The sequence below is a fragment of the Nicotiana tomentosiformis genome, chromosome 6 (genome assembly GCF_000390325.3).
Source record: "Nicotiana tomentosiformis chromosome 6, ASM39032v3, whole genome shotgun sequence".
Classification (NCBI taxonomy): domain Eukaryota; kingdom Viridiplantae; phylum Streptophyta; class Magnoliopsida; order Solanales; family Solanaceae; genus Nicotiana; species Nicotiana tomentosiformis.
In genome coordinates, this window is record NC_090817.1 from 114,484,744 (window position 1) to 114,508,533 (window position 23,790).

At 39.9% G+C, this 23,790-nt stretch overlaps 2 protein-coding genes across 2 annotated transcripts; one reads left to right on the forward strand and one right to left on the reverse strand.

Annotated features, from left to right (window-relative positions):
- The first annotated feature begins 6,622 nt into the window (after positions 1 to 6,622).
- LOC138894608 (uncharacterized) lies at positions 6,623 to 7,603 on the forward strand. The gene is made up of 2 exons (XM_070179318.1): positions 6,623 to 7,174; positions 7,487 to 7,603. The coding sequence occupies exons 1-2, from the start codon at positions 6,623 to 6,625 to the stop codon at positions 7,601 to 7,603; spliced, it is 669 nt and encodes a 222-aa protein (XP_070035419.1).
- Positions 7,604 to 10,538: 2,935 nt separating this feature from the next.
- Positions 10,539 to 11,117, reverse strand: LOC138894609 (uncharacterized). The gene has a single exon (XM_070179319.1). It carries the CDS (start codon positions 11,115 to 11,117, stop codon positions 10,539 to 10,541), a length of 579 nt encoding a protein of 192 aa, XP_070035420.1.
- Positions 11,118 to 23,790: the final 12,673 nt, after the last annotated feature.

Below are 23,790 nucleotides of genomic sequence, written 5' to 3' on the forward strand. Positions count from 1 at the left end.
GTAGACACCGGTAGAGGCCAGCCAAACACACATAAAAAGGTCCAATGCATATTCAAGTACATTTCTTGACCTGCAACCCAGTATCGCCACGGGATACAACCCCTTAGGCCAAAACGATGATGACTCGGGAAGTCACTTGGTCCCCAAAGGGTGAGCAGGGGGCTACAACAAAGATTTGGGGCCTTACGAGGCCCAGAATTCAAAATTATGTAAGCCCGCCTTAATACTTGGGCCATGCTAGCCTAGTAAACTGCCTACACGCCAATCTCACTAGCACAAAAAGGCATCTACCTAACCACAATCCATCTACCATACATTCCTTTTGGAGGAAATATTCCGACCCCCATAATTCTAAATTTGATACCAAATGGGGAAAAAGATGCCTCCCATGGTCTTGAAGTTGTTCGCCCTAAATAGGGTACTCTTACACAAAAATAAGAGCACCCATGTCTCATAAGAAAATTTTCTGACATCCCAAATCTACTTGAAAATGGGCCACCCTACCTTTAGAGAGCAAAACCTCGATCACACGCCATTCATTCACCCAACCCACCCCTCCTTTCCCTCCGTGTGTGTCACTCCCAGTAAAGGTAATCGAGTACCTGCTACACATCAATCGACTAATGTTACCAGTGAGAAGACTTTGCTTGTCAACTTCAAGATTGACTACAGAAGCAAAATCATCAGACACACAACCAATAGAGAAGAGATGGCTTATAGCCATACCCCTCTTAACAAAACAAGCTCTCCTCCTAACAATTCTGGTTGATTCTACGAAGTTGAGCAGAGCCATGGAAAATACAGACACAAACTCAAAACCCCCAATCACTTCTCCACTAATGATCTCCTTGACCACGTCCAAAGCACACCTCAATAAAGATATGAAATGGTCGTATGCAATAATAAATACCCAACTAGGAGTTGGGGTCGAATTAATGGGAGCTAAGTTGGGAGTTAGGGATATATATTCCAAATGAGTAATTGGATTATCTAAATTGCACTTCCACAACATGGATTTATTTTCTATTTCTACTATCAATAATAATTGCAAGATAAAGAAAGTAGACTAGAGATAACTATTTTTAAGGTTTTCCAAATAGATAAAAGGCCTAGGGCTGTGACCATAACCTAGGTGTTTACCTAATGGGATAAATACTTTAATGTTTGTTTTGTTGATTGGGGTGTATTATAACTCTCAACTCTAAATTACCCACTCATACCTCTCGGTTAGAGAATAGTTTTGCCCAATTTGACTTTCTCAAGACCAAATGGGTATCACCCAAAATAGTTGATAAGAGCTCAAGTTGGGTTATTCCTATCTCTAGGTTGAACCCTTTAATTGGGTTAATCAATCTTTCAATTGACCTAATTTCTTGTTAGCTAAGTTATCCTAGACTAGGTCCCTCTTTCTCAAGTAGAGACTAAGTCAAATAGGCATGAATTAATGTTTGCAACCATTAATTCTATAATTAAAGCATGAACTAAGCTAAATAATCAACACATAATCATAAACAAGCACTAAATTAGATACCCATAAGGTTTATACACTAGAGTTGGGTCACTACCCTACCCTAGTAAAAGTCTAGCTACTCATAATAGGCTTTGAAGAAAATAAGGAAGAAAAACTAACTAAACTCATAATGAAAGATTAAAATGATTAAATCTAATGTAAATACACCAAAGTAATGTAAAACTTCCTAAAGTAGTAAAGGAAAATGGCTACAGCAACTTCAGAGGTTCAAACTTTGACCTAATTTTGTGAAACTCGTCTATTTATACAAGGCTGAAAATTGCGGACAACAATGCCCCTCAGGAGGTTCTGCGGCCGCACAATTCCATGTGCGGTGCGCAAATTTCTTCATCTGGAAGGAAGTGGAGTTCTGCGGCTGCGCATTTCTAAACTGCAGTCGTGAAGCAATCTTTTGCGGCCGCACATTTCTAGGTTGCGGATGCAAGGCAGATCTTCTGCGGCCGCACAGTTCTTGTGCCGTCCGCGATTCACAGAGGCTTCTGGACTTGGTTTTTTTGCATATACTCTAATCTTCGACTCTTGGCCCAGTTTTATGGCCGCACAATACATGTGCGGTCTGCACTTTGTGCACATTTTTGCTAAACTCTTCCTCTTGGTTTGCGGTCACAGATGGAATTTTGCGGTCCGCAATTTCTTCTGCGGACCGCACATTTGTGTTTTTGTGCTCTTTATTGCCTTGTACTTCGGAATACTCCTTTTTGAGTCAAATTTTATCTCAGGAGACCAACTTCCAGCATTCCTACAATTTCGCACAATTTTATTAGTTTTGGGAATACAATTCAATTGCTTTTAGACTAAAACATACGCTAAAAGGCGCTACTAAGCAGTCAAAATCCCCACTTATCACTTCTCCACCTCCATTACCACCAGAATACACGCTAGAATCCTGGCTTGAACTAGCACTACAGGGGCACAACCAAAATCTTCAGATGATGGTAGAGTTAGCCCCCATGGAGATCACTATCCAAAATCCATGCTACTTAGCACGCCTTGCAATCCAACTGCTTCACCAGGGGTTGGAAAACTTTGGACATCAAATGTGGATGTCAACGCTACTCCAGGCAAAGTACATGGGAACCAACAGCCTTTGTCTATGGATAAGATCAATAACCTTATGGGCCAGCTCTGTCAGACCATGCCTTTTTCCCTCTTATGAACCTAGAAACCCCAACCCCATCACCCAACTTCACATTATGGCCACTAGTAGTGAAAGTACCTCCACCATCCTCCCACCCACTCTCTCCCATCAACCAACTAGGTAGGGGACTCAACAGGACCTTGGACTATCTCAGGGAATCCAACTTGGACCTAGAGAGCATAGTAGAAAAGTTAGGGGTCCCAAAGACAAAATCTTTTCTAATGCAGGAGCTCCTGGAGATAGAGTTCAAAGAGTAGTTGGGAGAAATACTTATTTCTCTGTGCCCCAGAAAGTTAACAAGTTGCATAATAGATCTTCGAGTGCCATTATCTCTAAAATCAAGGAACTCAACAATATCCCTAAATCCCCTGGTGGGTGTGTTGAAGCCAACCCCTGTGGGCAAGGGGAAGGGAACCAAGAGGAAGGCCTCCTCTCAAAACCCGAACTTCATAATATGGAATGCTTAGGGTGCCAATAGTGTAGAGTTCTGTAGACATTGTACCTCGATGGTTAAGCTTCATAACCTACTATGTTGGTTTTGCTTGAAACAAGGATGGAAGACCACAAACACCTTACTGCTGAGCTCCAATTTGATGACCATTTCCAAACCCCTTCCATTGGCCAATCTGGTGGCATTGTGCTAATATGTTAAGATGACTTGGTCAAGCATGAAGAGGTCTCCACCACACCTCAAGGGATCCATGTCAGGGTGAAAGTAATTCCCTCCTCTTCCAAATGGCCCTTCTCTGTTATTTATGCTAGTAATTGTATGGTTGAGAGGAATAGACTATAGGAGCTTCTAGAGGACTTAGCATCAGTATATAAGGGTTGCTGGCTAGTTGGGGGGGGATTTTAACGAAATCCTAAAAGCTAGGGATAAGTTGGGTGGAAACAACCTAAACACCGACATAAGAAAAAGATTCTGGCATTGTTTAAACCAATGTAATCTTGTGGGTTTGGGTTTTAAAGGGTCAAAATACACCTGAACTAATAAAAGATATTCTAGGAGGCAGGACCTACTCCTAGAAAGGCTTGATAGATGCTTTGCAACTAATGCTTGGATAGAATTATTCCTAGAGTCCATTGTGACCCATCTACCTAGAACACACTCAGATCATCCCTTCTCCTCAATATTCTGAGCAAGCACAACACTAGGCACAATAGACCCTTTAGATTTGAATCTATGTAGTGTAACCACCCTGATTTCCTTCTAATTATGCAAGAAAGTTTCTCTACTGATTATAATATCAATAGGGCCACTAAGATTTTTAAAAGTAGGGTAACCATCTAGAATAAGTATGTGTTTGGAAACATATTCCACAAGAAAATACATATTCGTGCCGGATTAATTGGCATCCAAAATTCCAATGTGTATCCATTCAGTACCTTCCTCCAGGAACTAGAAACTAAACTCCAACTGGAATTCAATGCAATACTTAAGAATGAAGAGCACTTTTGAAAGCAGAAATCTAGGATTAACTGGCTGAGTGAGGGGGATACTAACAGCAAATTTTTTCACACTCAACAGTAGAAGGAGGAGCAGGATCCAAAGTTAGAAAAATGAGGTAGGTAACCTAATCCAATAACCTCACCATATTAAAGAGACCATCATGAGTTACTTTTCCAAGATCTTCACCTCTGAACATCACCTCTCTAATAGGAAGTCTTCCTACAATGAGGTTATTCCTAGTGTCCTTGATAGTAGAGATAAAGTAACCCTGAATTCCCCACTGAGGTTGTATGAGATCAAATGTTCCCTAAACTTTTTTAAGCATATGAAGACTCCAGGGCCACATAGGCCTCACCCTTTTCTCTACCAAACACATTGGCAAATGTTGTCCAATCAGGTAAACAACTACTGCTTGTTAGTAATTTCCTCTTGTACTTTGCCACCTGAAGTTAACAGAATCTACCTCTACCTAACCCCAAAATGTACTAATGTTACTATGTTAAGAAACTTTAGACCCATAGGATTGTGCAACACCATGTACAAGCTAGTCACTAAGATCATTGTCAACAGAATCAAGCATGTCCTACACAAAATTATTGGACCAACCCAACCCAGCTTCCTGGCCAACAAAAAAGCTACAGACAATGCCATAGTGGTCCAAGAGTACATAAATTATTTTTAAAAAATGAAAGGGAAGAATGCTAACATGATCTTAAATGTTAATCTAGAGAAAGCCTTTGATAGACTAGAATGGTCATTTATCAGAGATTCCCTCCTCTTTTTCAATTTTTCCACTAGGCCGATCACCCTGATTATGTCATGCATAACTACCAGTTCTATCTCCATCCTAGTGAATGAAGATCAGACTAGTTTTTTTTCAAACCAACTAGGGATATTAGGCATGGGACCCTATCTCTCTCTATTTGTTCATTATTTGCATGGAAAGGCTTTCTAGGAATATTGAAAATGTAATAATAAACAACTCTTGGTTCCCTCATCAGCATCAGCAGGGGATGCCCTAAGATCTCCCATTTGTTTTTTTTATGGTGACCAGACTCTGTTTGCCATGGCTAACAGAAAAAACTGCCATTTTATTTTAAGTGGCCAGGAGATTTCAATAATGCCTCTGGTCAAAAGGACAACTTTCAAAAGTCTAAGGTCATTTTCTCTACCAACTGTAAAGAGGAATAGGCTAGCCAATGCAGCTCCATCTTGGGTATCAAGACCGGATCAGCATTTGGAAAGTACTTGGGCTTCCCCATTTTCCACAAAAGTCCCAATAATAGTGACTTCCAATTTATTCTCGACAATCTTAACACTAAGCTTCCAGGTTGGAAAACCAAGTTCCTCAACATGGCTGCCCGTACTACTCTAGCCAAAGCTAGTCTGAGTAGCATCCCCAGCCATGTAATGCAGTACATTAATCTGCCTTCTAAAATAACTAACCAATTTGATAAAGTTCAGAGGAATTTTATCTGGGGCACCACATCAGAAAATAAAAAAAAAACTACACATGGTGAAATGGGACATTGTCACCAAACCTAAGAACACGGGGGGTCTGGGATTGAAACAAGCCCACATTAAGAATAAGACTTGCAATACTAGCCTAGAATGGAGAACGTACAATAACACTAACACCAATTGGGCTAGAGTGCTTGTGAGGAAACACTATAGTGGGACTGCAAACAGGGGCAAGGCAAATACAAGGGTCTGGCAATATGTTCAAAAGGGTTGCAAGGTATGCTCTAAAGCCTCCAGGTGGGTAGTTCACAAAGGGGACATGGTCAATTTTCTTGAAGACATATGGTTACCCAATATGAAACCTCTCAAATCAATCCTCAAAGGGCCTTGGCAACAGGTTGATCTGAACAGGAAGATCGATACATTGCACTGCAATGGGGCCTGGGACCTTAACTCCTTCAGCTATATAACCACCATCATCCAAAGCACCTTTATTCCACTCAATGCTAGGTCCAATGATAAGTTGGTGTGGAACCTCACACCCACTAGGTTGTTTTCATCTATGTCTGTCTATTTTTTCATTGCCTCTAACTTGACCCCAATTCTTCCAGGAGGACCTTTTTGGTTGGATATGGAAACTGAAAGTCCCAAATAAAATCAAGTTCTTCACCTGGCTAATGCACCAGAATAGACTTCCCATAGGAACATACCTACATCATATAAGCATGAACATTAACCCAAATTGCTCCTACTGTGGAGTGGATATGGAAGACATCAACCACATCTTCTTTGAGTACATTAATGCAAATTATTTTTGGCTAATGCTAGTACTGAATAACACTAACAGTCAAGCCATCTCCCCTTCAGCCTTCACTACGCAAAACTAGGAGAAAACTTGGAATAAGCTCCAAAACGTTCCCTTCAATGCTTGTATTGATTGGAACTTTCTTCTTCCATTCTGTTTTTGAAGCATTTAGAAAAATAGAAATAGCATCTTTTTGAGAGGAGGAAGACCCACATCCCTATTAACCAAACGGTTGCTATGGCAGTTGAATATTTCCATATGGCCGTCAGGCATAACCCATCACCTGAAAAAACAATTCTTCATCTTAAGTGGTACCCCCATAATGCAGGGTTTTTCAAACTAAACATTGATGGGGCTGCTTGTAAAACTACCAGGGAAGGCAAAATTGGAGGAGTCTTTAGGAATAATAGGGGAGATTGGTTCATGGGTTACATGAGAGGGATGCCACACACAACTAGCATAAGGGCTGAGCTTCAAGCCCTTTGGCAGGGCCTACAAATTGCAATTGATCAAATACACACACCCCTAGTGATAGATATAGACTCCACAGAGGTAATAAACATGATAAGAGATGACATTTTTACTCATAAACCCATAATCTATGAATGCGGGTCAATGATGGAGCAACTGGGAAATCCAACAATAGGGCATAACTACATGGAGCAGAACCACGTAGTGTATCTCCTCGCAAAGAAAGGAGTTAAGGAGGAAATTTTGGAAAGAACACGGTTTTTAGTAGTTCCTCCTGTGTTTGCAAACGAAGAAGTGTGGACAGACATCCTAGGAACTGTATTCAAAAGGAAAATCAATGCTTGTAATATTGATACACTATCAGTCAATGCTTCTACTCAAGAGAGCTCATATATATATATATATATATATATATATATATATATATATATATATATATATATAGTTTACAAAAATAATGAGTTTCTGAATTAAAAGCAATATTGTGTAACTCCTACTTTACAATCTTTTGGTGGACAACACAATACGAAAATGATGCTCGCTAGTCAAAGATAGTATAGTTCAATGATCGTCTCCACAGGGATTGGATTTAAACAATGCTCAAGTAATTTCTAGCTTAATGCTATTTAGGGTAAACAAAACTTGATTTACAATGGTTATATACTACGATTAACTACTAAAGTAAAGCAATTGACGATTGACTTCAACAAACCAGAGATTAGCAAAGTCGGTTTCTTATCAATGTGAGGAACAAGGGTTTTGACAAGATAGGTGCAAGATAGCTATTTGGGATCCAACTCTAGTTTAATTCACTCTAATGTTCTAATGATTCTCACGAATTCACTCGATGATTAATTCAAACGTGTAGTCAAGACTCCTCTCTCGATTAAATCTTAACTCTACGAGGTGAACTAATATAAGCAATGTGAAAGTATGCAAGCATGTGTTAATGGATTAGTCTTTAGGAAAACGTCTCTCGAATATTCTCCTAACTTGATTTAATCAATAATTCAACAAGCTCATTCGATTACATAAGAGAATCAATGAATTAAATCAAATAAAATAATGCAAAGATAATCACCAAAATATTCCTCTTTCGATTAAATAAACTGGTGAATAAAGTTGCAATAATTCAAAGCTCCATAAACGAATTCAAGCAAAGAACTAGAGTTAAAATCCACAAATATCAATCAAAACACTATATCCATCAAACCCTAATGAAAATTACTCCATAATCATGGAGGAAGTCATCACAAATATAATTAAAGAGTAAGAAAATATAAATCTAACGTTACAATCCAAAGTCCTGTATTGAATTGATGGAAAGATGATGAAATCTTGTGTCTTGTAGCTTCCAATGCTCTCCAAAAGCTTCCAAGGTCAAAAGTCCCTTCAAAAACGTGTTTCCAGTGTATTTATACCAAGTAGAAACGAACCCAGACGAAACTAACCTCTTTGAGATGAAGTGGGAAAACCTACAAACTTTTTACACTTCATGCGTCGCACAGTGCTACGCAGGGTGCGTCGCATTAGTGCATTTTGCTCGGTTGTAAACTCTCTGAACCTGGCTTGTTTGACAAAAATTTTTACTGATGCCACGTACTATGCCTAGCATTAGTGTATTTTTCTGTCAGGCCCAAAAACTACAAGTCTCTGAACTTTTCAAATTTCTAATGCACATTTGCATTGATGCATCGCACTGTGCTACGCATGGTGCGAAGCATTAGTACAAATGTCATAACCCTTGCGCTTTCTTCCAACTTTCGTATGCAACGCCGATCCACAAGCCTCGGACGCAATCCCGATTTAATTTTTTGGCTTTTACTCAGACTTCAAAGCTCTAATTATTCGATTTAGCTCCAGAACATCTTCATAACTCTGAATCATTTTCTGCAAGGCATAAAATACGTAATAAGTATAAATCGCCATCATTTAAGCTCAAACACGCTCAAAGTGAAGTAATTAGAGTGCAGAATGCGGCTAAAACACGTGTTTCTAGCCTACCATCAATACCACACACTTAAACCATTGTTCGTACTCGAGCAATCAAACTACATTTCATATAGAAACGACCTTATCATCAGAAAACGTTCCTAATGCATCATGCCAAGAATATTTAAAATAGACTAAGCAACATATATTAACATCCTAACCTCAAGACTCGACTCAAAAGCATCACGTATTTTTCAAAAACCCGCTCACTTACTGTAACACAGAGGCCAAAGACATTACCTTTCCTTCACAAATTATGTGTCGTCACACCAAAGATAGAGAGTAGTTCCACACACACTAAAATTCAAGAACAACTAGGAATTCAAGATAGAAAGAATTCACTCACTCTCAGAATTAAAATTCATGTGCCACAAAAGACACACCATATGCTTGCTCGTAGAGTAATACACTATTAATTGAGCTCATTCAGTCAAAGATCAAGTAGGACTTTGTTTTGGTTGTAATGTAGGCTGTGGACTAGTAGGATACATTTGGATATAGTGACTACACCTCCCTAAGCACTTTAATACATAGGCATTAACAATTTAAACCCCACACTTGTGTTAAACCAAACCCCAACCTTCACACTTAATAACATCAAGCTTTCAATTTCTTTAAGCACAGACACAATGAGAACATACCACTAGCAAGAAATTAATTTGTTTTCTTTCCAAGTTCTGAATTTTTTTCTTCAAGCAACTTCATTTTTTCTTCTTTCAATTCATTACAAGTGACTCTCCTAAATTTTCAAATAGTGCACCTATCTCAATATTTCTTACTTGCACACGAAAACCCAACCATACCTCCACTTAGCTTTTCACAAGCTCATAACAATGTCAAGTGCTCAAGAGAGGTAATAAGTTCAAACCATTAGTCAACTCAAATAAAATGGATCGGTCTTGTAGTGTGGTTGCCAAGAAATATGATTATAAGCTCAAAAGGGGCTAATGAGTATATACAACAACTAGGCGGGGTCATAAACTTATAATTGGCTCAATAAATAAACGGCTATATCACTTCCTAGGCTGAACAAGACAGCTATTTTGCTTTGCAAACACATGGGGCAAGTTCTAGACATCAACTGACATACACAGAATATCGACAAAATCTGACACATACATTGGCACATAACTTATTTAGGACCGAATTTATCCTGACTCTCTAGTCAAAGCAGTTAAGCAACATCAAAATCAACCAAATTTAGGCACTTATACATGAGTTAAGAACTGAGCCCCGGCGTCATAACTAAGGTACTCACTAGTCTCAAGGAACAACAACGTCAAAAAAAGTCATCTCCATTTAATACATAGCATAAGAATTCTCTATTCCTAATAAAAAAACTAACTACGCCCTTCAAATAAAACCATTAAAAAAGAACTGCGGAACAAAGAAAAATCAAGGGGGAATTGTTACACTACCTAAGCAAACAAAACAAAATAAACGGCTAAAAAATTTCTTTTTTTTTCTTCGACTTTAATCCCTCAAGAGGACAACCGAGGAAATCCATCGTCGAGAAAAGTCAAAAAAAAATCAATCAAAAGAAACAAAAAACAAACCCACATATGCATATTTACATCCCCTACCCCACACTTTAAATTGTGGCATGACCCCATGACACACAAATAAAAAGCAAGAGCTAAAGGAAACTTCCCTGATTCATCTAGTCGGGTTCTGTATTGAAGTCGGGATCTTATTTGCACGCCCGACCCAGTGCACACATCCATGATAAAAGCTTCTTTTCAGGATTCTTTGGGTACATGCCACACTTATCCGTTTTACTATCTCCAAGTTGCTTCTTTAGGGGCCCTCTTTCTCCTTCCATCTTGAAGATCAACCTTTCTTCCCCCACTCTGAGCATGAGCTGCTTTTCCTGAATATCCAGAATTGCTTTTCCCATAGCCAAGAATGGTCTTCCTACAATCAGAGGAACCTCCCTATTCTCCTCCATGTTCACCAAAATGAAGTCCACAAGGAACACAAATTTATTCACCCTAACTAGAACATCTTCCATTATTCCTTCAAGTATGATTGTTGTCTGATCCGTCAGCTGCAAGGACACAAGTATCGACCTGATTTCTCTAATCTCTCCCTCCAATTTCCTGAAGATAGACAAAGGCATAAGATTAATGGAAGCACCTGAATCACACAAAGATTTATTAAACTTAGTACTTCCTAAAGAGCAAGGTATAGTAAAACTCCTTGGATCTCCACACTTTTGAGGGAGCTTATTTTGCAAAATGGCACTACAATGCTCTGTGAGCATGACCATCGATGTCTCTTTCACTTTTCACTTCTTAGACAATATCTCCTTCAAAATTTTAGCATAATCTAGCATTTGTGAAAGCATCTCTGTGAAAGGTATATTCATATGCACCTGCTTGAGCACTTCTAGAAAGCGCCTGAATTGTTGGTCCAGCTTTTCTCTTCTTTGTTTCTGGGGGAAGGGTAGAGCAGTCATGTATTTACTCTCCTCAGTCTCATTAATTCTTTGTTTTTCTTTCTTCTTCCTTGGTGGAACCTCATAGTTGTTCTTCTCCTTCAGATTATCCTCTTGCTCTTTCCTCACTTCATTCTGAACTTGATTTCCCGCCAACTCATTCTTCTCTCCTACCAATGGATCTTGCAATATCTTGTCATTATTCAACGAAAATGTATTTATTATTTCCTTTGGATTCCTTTCGGTATCTGCAGGGAGGGTTCCTGGAGACCTCTCGGATAACAGACTAGCAATCTGCCCCACTTGCCTCTCTAAGTTTTGAATAGTTGCACCATGTGTTTCCAATCTCTTATCCGTTTTAATAATGAAAGCTTTTATTAGCTCTTTCATGCTAGACTTATTAGAATGTGGAGGCTAGTATTGCTGCCTCTGCTGATTTTGAAATCTTGGAGCTCCTTTTCCCTGGGGTCTCAGATTATTTTGTTGCCGTGAGTTCAGGCTACCACTGGGTGAACTCCAAGAAAAACCTGGATGCCTCTATCCTATAGAATTAAAATTATTACCACTCTGTAGTTGCCTCTATCAAATCTACCCAAAATATTTACAACTTCATCTGCAGCTGAGGCCTGACACTCATGTGTTAGATGACCAATTCCACAGAAATCACAAACAAAAGATGGTTGACTCTGGACCTTGGCAAAGGTCAACTTTCTTATCTCTTTAGCCATGGCGTCTAGCTGGGCTTGCACTGATGTGTTGGAATCTACTCGATGAACCCCAGCGGATTTTCTTCTATCATTACTCTCAATATGCCACAACATCTTCAGAGAGCTTATCCAGAATTTCCACAATCTCCTCCGGTGTCTTCTTCATTAAAGGACCTCCAACTGTAGTGTTTAGAGTTCTTCGTGAGGGAGGTGTCAGTCCATCCTAAATATCCTGGAGTTGCATCCAAGATTCAATCCCATTATGCTGACTCCTCTTCACTGTCTCCTTGAATATTTCCAAGCCTTGAAAACTGTTTCAGTGTCCGTATGGCAGAAGTTGTGAATTTTCCTTCCGAATTTCACTATTTTTGCAACTGAGAAGTATTTGTCAAGGAAATTTTTAGTAATCTTATCTTTTGACACTCCTTTGTACTGGAAGGTGTTCGTGATTTCCTCAAAATACATCAAGTGTTAGGATCTTCATTCACCTTCCCTCTGAAGACACAGTTGTTCTGGATGGTTTGAATCAAGCCTTACTTCAACTCAAAATTATTTGCTACTACTGGTGGAGATCTGACACTGGACAGTCCCTAATTGTAGACTGGTGTGGCATAATCACCCAATGCTCTATCAAGCCTGGGTACTGTATTCTCGAACTGGTCTTCAACCAAGGGTCGATTTATATTAAATCTTCGACCCCCATCATCGTTGACGGTCTCATCAGCAGCTCTATGGGCAACCTCAGCTGCTATCCGTGCAGCTTCTTCCCTATGATGTGCTGCCTCTATTGCAGCTAAATCTACTGCGTCATCACTATTATTAGCCATGTGCTCTGGGGGTGAAGGTTGCCCAAAGAACTTTTCAGTGAGTTCTTTCTTTTTCCTCAACTGTCGCAGACTCTTTTCCACCTCTGGATTGTATGAAATCAATTTTTTTGAAGAAGATCGAGTCATACACCAGAGACGTCAATTTGTCGCCTGTACAAGGAAGAGGAAACTAGTGAAGAATAAATAAAAAATAATAAATTCCTGAATTAGAACCAAAAACAAATTTGAACACTATTGATTGTCAATCCCTGGCAACGATGCCAAAATTTGACGTGCGCAAAACACAACACAAAATTAATGTTCGCTAGCCAAGGATAGTAGAGTTTAATGATCATCTCCACAGGGATTAGATTTAAGCAATGCTCAAGTAATTTATAGCTTAACGTTATTCAAGATGATCAAAACTTGATTTGTAATAGTTATAAACTACGATTAACTACTAAAATAAAGTAATTAATGATTGACTTCAACAAACCAGAGATTAGCAAAGTCGGTTTCTTATCAATGTGAGGAACAAGGGTTTTGACAAGATAGGTGCAAGATGGCTATTTGGGATCCAACTCTAGTTTAATTCACTCTAATGTTATAATGATTCTCATGAATTCACACGATGATTAGTTCAAATGTGTAGTCAAGACTCCTCTCTCGATTAAATATTAACTCTACGAGGTGAACTAATATAAGCCCTGTGAAAGTATGCAAGCATGCGTTAATGGATTAGTCTTTAGGAAAATGTCTCTCGAATATTCTCCTAACTTGAGTTAATCAACAATTCAACAAGATCTTTCGATTAATTAAGAGAATCAATGAATTAAATCAAACAAAATAATGCAAAGATAATCACCAAAATATTCTCTTTCGATTAAATAAATCGGTGAATAAAGTTGTAACGATTCAAAGCTCTATAAATGAATTCAAGCAAAGAGTTAGAGTTAAACTACTCCATAATCACGGAGGAAGTCATCACAAATATAATTAAAGAGTAAGAAAATATCAATCTAACGTTACAATCCAAAGTCCCGTATTTAATTGATGGAAAGATGATGAAATCTTGTGTTTTGTAGCCTCCAATGCTCTTCAAAAGCTTTCAAGGTCAAAAGTCCTTTCAAAAATATATTTTTAGTGTATTTATAACAAGTAGGAATGAACGCGGATGAAACTACCCTATTTGAGCCGAAGTGGGAAAGCCTACAAATGTTTTACACTTCATGCGTTGCACAGTGCTACGCAGGGTGTATCGCATTAGTGCATTTTTCTCGGTTGTAAACTCTCTAACATGGCTTGTCTGATAAAATTTTGTACTGACGCCACGCAATATGCCTAACATTAGTGTATTTTTCTGTCAGACCCAAAAACTACAAGTCTCTGAACTTCTCAAATTTCTTGCGCACATTTGCACTGATGCGTCGCACTGTGCTACGCATGGCGCGACGCATTAGTACAAATGTCATAACCCTTGCGTTTTCTTCCAACTTTCATATGCAACCCCGATCCATGAGCCCTGGACGCAATCTCGGTTTAATTCCTTGACTTTTACTCAGACTTCAAAGCTCCAATTATTCGATTTAGCTCCGGAACATCTTCTTAACTCGGAATCATTTCCTGCACGGCATAAAATACATAATAAGTGCAAATCACCATCATTTAAGCTCAAACACGCTCAAAGTGAAGTAATTAAAGTGTAGAATGCGGCTAAAACATGTGTTCCTAGCCTACCATCATATAATAAGGAAATGAATTAATGAGAAACATTTAAAAAATATGTAAATAGGTTATATCTGATTTTCTGCATTTTTTCCATGAGAAAACTAAGAGAAAAAGTCCATAAATATGAGAGAATATAATATTAAGAGAAATATAATTCCTAAAATTATATTTTTCTATTTTACTTGTCCATTTTAAGAGAAATATAATTTTTTTTATCTTACCATTATCACTAAATGTTGATTTCCTAAATCAGTTCTCAAGATTTTTTCTTTTTGAAATGCTAATAGTCAATTCATTTATTATTGGTGCGAGTAAATTCATTGGATGATAATCCAACTTATGAAAACATAGTGCCAAAGTCATTTTTGTTTCTTTTATGACTACAAAATCACTCAGCTATTATATTTTGACTCAGAAAATAAATAGCACAATTTGACATACCATGTCATATTAAAATCTCATTTTCTAATAATTAACCCACCCAATAATAAAATGGATCTACTTTAAGAATTCCTTAGTCTATTCATATTCGGGTGTTTCTGTTTGTGTTTGAATCGGTTTTCTCTGTTTGTGAAATTGTGCCTATAATTTGATCTCTTCGTATATGTGTATTTTATGTATTTTTCCTCTATTTGTTTCTGCAGATAAAAGGCTTTGTCGTTATAATTCTTTTATTCAAAGAAATTGAATTACAAACTTCATGGAAGAAAGTTCTCTGGAGTACCTTTTTTTAGTATGGAGGGGGTGGAGGGAGGGGGTCACACGACTACTTTAAATAAGAAGCATTTTTTCTAAAATTTTCAAAAATAAATGCCGATATATGTAATTTCGTCTCTATGATATATGCTTACTTATATATTTTTTTTGTCGATAACAGCCATTTATTATAAGAATATTCAAATGCAACAATATTGTAGTTTGAGTCTTTTTTGAGTCTTATTAGTGAGGGTTATTATAATAGACATATAGATGTTTATATTGGTGCAAGGGCGACGAGGGTCTTTTAAAGTAGACCCTTTTTCTTATTGGGTGGGTTAGATGGGCATAAGGTTCATGGTTTAATGAGTTTTATTATTAAAAAATAAGGTTTTAAAATATGATATGATATATCAAATGTCTGGTATTTATTTTCTAAGTTAAAAAGTAATAGTTGAGTGACTGTGTTGTCCCTAAAAAACAAAAGTGACGTTAATAAAATGATTTCATAAATTGGGTGACCATCTAAGAAATGTATTCTTATAAGTGATAAAATATGTAATTCATTCATTATTTTTTAAAAGAAAAGTACAAAATCGGTAGACAAGTAAACGGGGACAGACAAAGTAAAATATAGTTCTTTATTATATATTTTAAGTACGCCAAAATCTTAGATATTGTAAGTACTCCTAATTTGTTTGATATTTTTGACTTGATCTAAAGTAATAGATTGTCACGATTCAATTTTTCCTCCGTTTGGGTATCGTGATGGCACCTAGTATTAGGAACTAGGTAAGCCTAAGATTAATTGAAACAACATTATTTAAATAACATCTAACAATTTGAAATAGAAATCTCTTAAACTTTACAATTTTCAAAACCCGATAGTACAAGTCATAAACTCTACAGAGTGTTTGCTAGAAAGTTTCTAAATACAATTGTACAGAAATAAGAATAAACAGTACAAAATAAAAAGTTGAAGGTGACTCTGAAGCCTACGAACGCAGCAGCAGGTTTACCTTGAGTCCCGACGGCAACGACTCGCACAGCTACTAACGAACAATATCTGGATCTGCACAAAAATATGCAGAAGTGTAGAATGAGCACACCACAACGGTGCCCAATAAGTATCAAGACTAACCTCAGTGGAGTAGTGACAATATACAGTCAAGACACTCACTAGTCAAATAACATGTGTCATACTAAAATAATCGACAACAAATAGCAGTGATATAAATAGTAAGGCAGCAAGAACACCACAATTATTACTCCGATAAATAAGAAAAAACACAAGTACAACCAATTAAACAAGTCTTTCACATAAGAACCTGTCACGACCGGGACCGTGACGGCGCCTAACATTTCACTAGCCAGGCAAGCCAACGTTAAAAAAATTATTAGACCAATTTCTTATTTCCATTCAGTAAATAATAATAATTAACTAAAATAAAATATAATAAGTGTGGAATATCATAAAACTGTATTAATTACTACCACCCGGATCTGGAGTCACAATTCACGAGCATTCTAGAATTTACTACAAGTAATAGTCTGAAAAAAATACAACTGTCTAAATGAAAGAAAACAGTAGGACATAAAAAGATAGACGGGGATTTCAAGGTCTATGAACGCCGACAGATCTACCTTGAATCTCCGGACAGCGGACCAATAGCAAATCTCGATCAACCTGAGTCGGTATCAAAATCTGCACAGAAAGTGCAGAGTGCAACATCAGTACAACCGACCCCATGTACTGGTAAGTGTCGAGCCTAATCTCGACGAAGTAGTGACGAGGCTAAGGCAAGGCACCTACAATCAACCTGTACAATTTAACAGTATATACGTAAATAACAGGAATGAAGAACTAAACAGGAAATTTCGGGAGGGGAGACATACTGAGGGGTATACAGATAAAGAACTACAACCGAATGATCACCGGAGCAGTCAATATACCATGAATCAACAGGAATAGTGAATACAGTAAAGAAAAATGCACGGCATCACCCTTCGTGCTTTTACTCTCAATCTCACCATAAAATTAATAGAAACGGCACGGCATCACCCTTCATGCTTTTACTCTCATATCATGGAACGACATCACTCTTCATGCATTAACACTCACAATATGGCACGGCATCACCCTTCATGCATTAACACTCACAATATGGCACGACATCACCCTTCGTGCATTAACACTCACAATATGGCACGGCATCACCCTTCGTGCATTAACACTCACAATATGGCACGGCATCACCCTTCGTACATTAATACTCACAATATGGCACGGCATCACCCTTCGTGCATTAATACTCTCCCTTACCATAATGCAATGCATAAATAACAACAGGGAGATAGAATAACAAGTACAACCCTTACTTCAATATTTGGTTCCATAATATCAATCTCAACTTTGAAATAAAAACTCAATTATCACCAGAAAATTCCGTAAACATGATAAGAACGATAATTTGAACAGCACCAGTATAACACGTAGCAATTTGGCATAGGAATAAGACAATATAAGAAAAACAGAGAAACATGGAAAAACAGGTAAATTGGCAGCGCATAGGTACTCGTCACCTCACATATACGCCGCTCTCATGAATTTCAGTTAGCAAATAATCTAGGTTCCTAATTCCTTCCAGTCAGGGTTAGACACAACACTTACCTCGCTTTTAATGCCACTTAATTTTCAATCACATCTTTTCCTTTGGAATTCACCTTCAAACCACTCGTATCTATTCAAAAATGACTCAATAATATCAAATGTTGCTAAAGGGATCAATTATATTGCATAAATTAAATTTCAAAAATTTTACTCCAAAAAGTCAAAAAATCGATTCAGGGCCCGCTTGGTCAAAACCCGAGGTTCGGACCAAAATCCTTTTATCCATTCACCCCCGAGCCCGAATATGTAATTAGTTTTGGAATCCGACCTCAAATTGAGGTCTAAATTCCCAAATTTCCGAAATCCCTATTTTCTACCCTAACCCCTAATTCTACCATGAAATTCTAAATTTTAGGTTGAAAATTCAAGAAATGTAATGGATAATTGAAAGAAGATGGTTTAGAATCACTTACCAACAATTTGGGGAAGGAATGACTCTTGAAAAATCGCCCCTCGCCATTTGGTTTTTGAGAAAAATGAGTTTGTTTTTGGCAAAAATCCCGTTTTGGGTTCTGTTAAGTGTTGGACGACAGTGTTCATCTCGTTCGCGAGAGCACTGTCGCGTTCACGAAGGGTACTGGCTACCAAGCCTTCGCGTTCGCAAGACCCAGCTCGCGTTCGCAATGATCACTCACCTCTGGCCTTCACGTTCGCGAGGAATGGCTCGCGTTCGCGCTGAAGGAACGACCACCCCCTCCCCCAGGTCCCCACATGCTTCGCGTTCGCGTTGAGCCGGTCGCGTTCGCGAAGGGTAAATCCCCTATCACTTCGCGTTCGCGACCAAGCCTTTGCGTTCGCGAAGAAGAAGTCTCAGCCTCATAAGATTACTCTTCGCATTCGCGAGAGGACCTTCGCGAACGCGAAGAAGGATATGACAGACACCAGAATCCGCAGAAACTAGATTCCCAAGTCCAAAACATCCCGTGGCCTATCCGAAACTCACCCGAGCCCTCGGGGCTCCAAACCAAACATGCACACAAGTCTAAAAACATCATACAAACTTGCTCGCGTGATCAAATCACCAAAATAACACCTAGAACTCTAAATTTAGCACCAAATCAAATGAAATTATCAAGAACACTTTAAAATTTCTATTTTCTCAACTGGACGTCCAAGTCATATCAAATCAACTACGTTTCTCACAAAATTTCACAGACATGTCTTAAATATCATAATGAACCTGTACCGGGCTCTAGAACCAAAATACGGACCCGATACTAACAATGCCAAATATCAATCAATTCTTAAAAATAAATAATTTCCAAACTTTTAATTTTCATCAAAATTTCGTAACTCAAGCTAGGGACCTCCAAATTCGATTTTGGGCATACGCCCAGGTCCCATAATTCGATACGGACCTACCGGGACCGTCAAAGCACGTATCCGGGCCTGTTTACCAAAAATGTTGTCCGAAGTCAACTAAAATCAACTTTTAAGGCAAAAATTCTTATTTTCATTAGTTTTCAACATAAAAGCTTTCCGGAAACCTGCCCGGACTACGCACGCAAATCGAGGAGGGTAAAAATGATATTTTTAAGGCTTAAGAACGCAGATTTGAGTTCTAAAACATAAGATGACCTTTTAGGTCATCATATTCTCCACCTCTAAAACAACCGTTCGTCCTCGAACGGACATAGAAAAATACATGGGATGGTGAAAAGGTTGGGATATCTACTCCACATATCGGACTCGGACTCCCAAGTAGCTGCCTCAATAGGCTGACCTCTCCACTGCACTCGAACTGAAGGGTAACTCTTTGACCTCAACTGACGAACCTACCGGTCTAGAATAGCCACCGGCTTCTCCTCGTAAGTCAAATCCTTATCCAACTGGACAGAGCTGAAATCTAACACATGGGACGGGTCACCATGATATTTCCGGAGCTTAGACACATGGAATACCGGATGAACTGAGGATAACCCTGGAGGCAACGCAAGTCGATAAGCTATCTCCCTCACTCTCTTGAGGATCTTAAATGGCCTGATATACCTAGGGCTCAACTTGCCCTTCTTCCAAAATCTCATAACACCCTTCATGGGCGATACCTGAAGCAATATTCTTTCTCCAACCATGAATGCAATATCACGAACTTTACTGTCAGCACAACTCTTTTGCCTGGATTGAGCTGTACAAAGTCGATCCTGTATAATCTTGACCTTGTCCAAGGCCTCCTGAACTAAATCTGTACCCAATAACCGAGCCTCCCCCAGCTCGAACCACCCAATTGGCGACCTACACCGTCTACCATATAATGCCTCATAGGGAGCCATCTGAATGCTCGACTGGTAGCTGTTATTGTAGGCAAACTCCGCTAACGGAAAAAACTGATCCTAAGAACCTCCAAAGTCAATAACACAGGCGCGAAGCATATCCTCCAAGATCTGAATAGTACACTCGGACTGCCCGTCCGTCTGAGGATGAAATGTTGTGCTCAACGCAATGCGCGTACCCAACTCACGCTGAACTGCCCTCCAAAAGTGCGAGGTAAACTGCGTACCTCGATCAAAAATGATAGACACGGGCACACCGTGAAGACGGACGATCACACGAATATAAATCTCTGCCAACCGCTCTGAGGAATAGGTAACTGCCATAGGAATGAAATGCACTGACTTAGTCAGCCTGTCCACAATGACCCAAACTGCATCGAACTTCCTTTGAGTCTATGGGAGTCCAACAACAAAGTCCATAGTGATACGCTCCCACTTCCACTCAGGAATATCTAACCTCTGAAGTAAACCACCAGGTCTCTGATGCTCACACTTTACCTGCTGGCAATTTAGGCACCGAGCTACATAGGCAACTATGTCCTTCTTCATTCGCCTCCACCAATAATGTTTCCTCAAGTCCGGATACATCTTGGCGACGCCCGGATGAATAGAATACCAGGAACTGTGGGACTCCTCAAGGATCAACTCACGAAGTCCATCCACATTAGGCACACAAATACGACCCTGCATCCTCAAAACTCTGTCATCTCCAACAGTAACCTGCTTGGCACCACCGTGCTGTAGTGTGTCTCTAAGGACAAGTAAATGCGGATCGTCATCCTACCGATATCTGATGTGCTCAAACAAGGAAGACCGAGCGACTGTACAAGCTAGAACATGGATGGGCTCAGAAACATCTAACCTCACGAACTGGTTGGCCAAGGCCTGAACATCCAATGCAAGCGGTCTCTCACCAATTGGAATATATGCAAGGCTACCCATACTGACTGACTTTCTACTCAAAGCATCGGCCACCACATTGGCCTTCCCGGGATGATACAATATGGTGATATCATACTATTTTAATTGCTCCAGCCACCTCCTCTGCCTCAAATTGAGTTCCTTCTGCTTGAACAAATACTGCAAGCTCCGATGATCAGTGAATACCTCACATGGCACGCCGTAAAAAAAGTGCCTCCAAATCTACAGCGCGTGAACAATGGATGCCAGCTCTAGATCATGAACAGGGTAATTCTTCTCGTGAACCTTCAGCTATCGCGAAGCATATGCAATAACCTTGCCACCCTGCATCAATACCGCACCCAAACCAATACAAGATGCGTCACAATATACTATATAAGATCCTGAACTTGTGGGTAACACCAATACCGGTGCCGTAGTCAAAGATGTCTTGAGCTTCTGAAAGCTCGCTTCACACTCGTCTGACCACCTGAATGGGGAACCCTTCTGGGTCAATCTATTCAATGGGGCTGCTATGGATGAAAACCCCTCCACAAATCTACGGTAATAGCCCGCCAAACCCAAGAAACTATGGATCTCTGTAGCTGATGTGGGTCTAGGCCAATTCTGGACTGCCTCAATCTTCTTAGGATCTACCTGAATACCTTCTACTGATACAATGTGACCCAAGAAAGTAACTGAACTCAACCAAAACTCGCATTTTGATAACTTAGCATATAACTGGATGTCTTTCAGAGTCTGAAGAACGATCCAAAGGCGTTGCTCATGCTCTTCTCGGCTGTGGGAGTAGATCAAGATATCATCAATAAACACAACCACAAAGGAATCCAGGTAGGGTTTGAACACCCGATTCATCAAATCCATGAATACTGTTGGGGTGTTTGTCAGCCCAAATGACATCACTAGAAACTCATAATGCCCATACCGAGTCCGAAAAGCTGTCTTAGGAACATCGGATGCCCTAATCCTCAACTGATGGTAGCCAGATCTCAAATTAATCTTTAAAAACACCTTGGCACCCTGAAGCTGATAAAATAAATCATCAATCCTTGACAATGGATATTTGTTCTTGATGGTGACTTTGTTCAACTGCCAAAAATCTATACACATCCTCATCGATCCATCTTTATACTTCAAAAACAACACAGGTGCACCCCAAGGCGAGACACTAGGTCTAATGAAGCCATTATCTAGCAAATCTTGCAACTGCTCCTTCAATTCTTTCAACTCTGGCGAGGCCATGCGATATGGCGAAATGGAAATAGGCTGAGCGCCCGGAGCCAAATCAATGCAGAAATCAATATCCCTGTCGGGTGGCATCCCCGGCAGGTCTGCAGGAAACACCTCTGGAAACTCACGAATAACCGGCACCGAATCTATGGAAGGAACCTCCGCACTAGAATCGCGAACATAAGCCAAATAAGCTAGACACCCCTTCTCGACCATATGCCGAGCCTTCACATAAGAGATAACCCTTTTGGCAGAATGGTCAAGATTCCCTCTCCACTCTAATCGAGGCAACCCTGCAAGGCTAAGGTCACTATCTTGGAGTGAATATCTAATATAGCATGATAAGATGATAGCCAATCCATACCCAGTATGACATCAAAATCAACCATGTCGAGAAGTAGAAGATCTACACGAGTCTCAATACTCCCAATGTTGACCACACACGAACGATAAAAACGATCTACAATAATAGCATCTCCCACTAGTGTGGACACATACACAGGAGCACTCAAAGAATCACGGGGCATAACCAAATAGGAAGCAAAATAGGATGACACATAGGAGTAAGTAGATCCCGGATCAAATAGAACTGAAGCATCTCTACTGCAAACTGAAACAGTACCTGTGATAACAGCGTCAAATGACTCAGCCTCAGGCCTAGCTGGGAAAGCATAACACCGGGGTTGGGCCCCACCACCCTGAACTACGTCCCTGGGATGGCCTCTAGCTGGCTGATCTCCACCTCTAACGGCCTGACCTCCACCTCTGGCTGCCTGACCCCTGCCTCTGGCTGGCTTAGCAGGTGGTGCAGCAACTGGTGTTGGAACCATGGCACGAGAAATCTGATGTTGTGAGTTGCCCGTTGCCCGAGGGCAAAATCTAGCAATGTGCCTCGGATCACCCCAAGTATAACATAACCTCGGCTGTTGTGACTGCTGACCCTGAAACTGACCCTGTCGACCTGAATAACCACCCTGATAACTCTGGAGTGGAGGTGCACTAATAGGAGTTGGTGGTGCACTGTAGGCTAGCTGGTCGGAATAATGCATCTGAGGGCCACGACCACCTAAGGCATCGTGGGATGCCTGGAGCATTGAATGAAATGGCCTGGGAGGATGGCCTCTACCAAAAGTAATCATGCCTCTAGATGAGGCACCGATGAACTCACCGGAATGACGAGGCCTCTTGTCATACCCCAGACCTCCCTGAGTAAGAACCATCTCGACTCGTCTGGCGACATTAGCAGCCGCCTGAAAAGAAATCTCACTCCCAGTCTCCTTAGCCATCTGCAATATGATAGGCTGAGCAAGTCCATCAATAAACCTCCTCACCCTCTCTCTCTCGGTGGGAAGCAGAAGAATAGCATGGCGGGCCAAATCCACCAAATGGGTCTCATACTGAGTAACCATCATACTGCCCTGCTGGAGATGCTCAAACTGACGGCGACGCTCCTCTCTCAATGTGATAGGCAAAAAC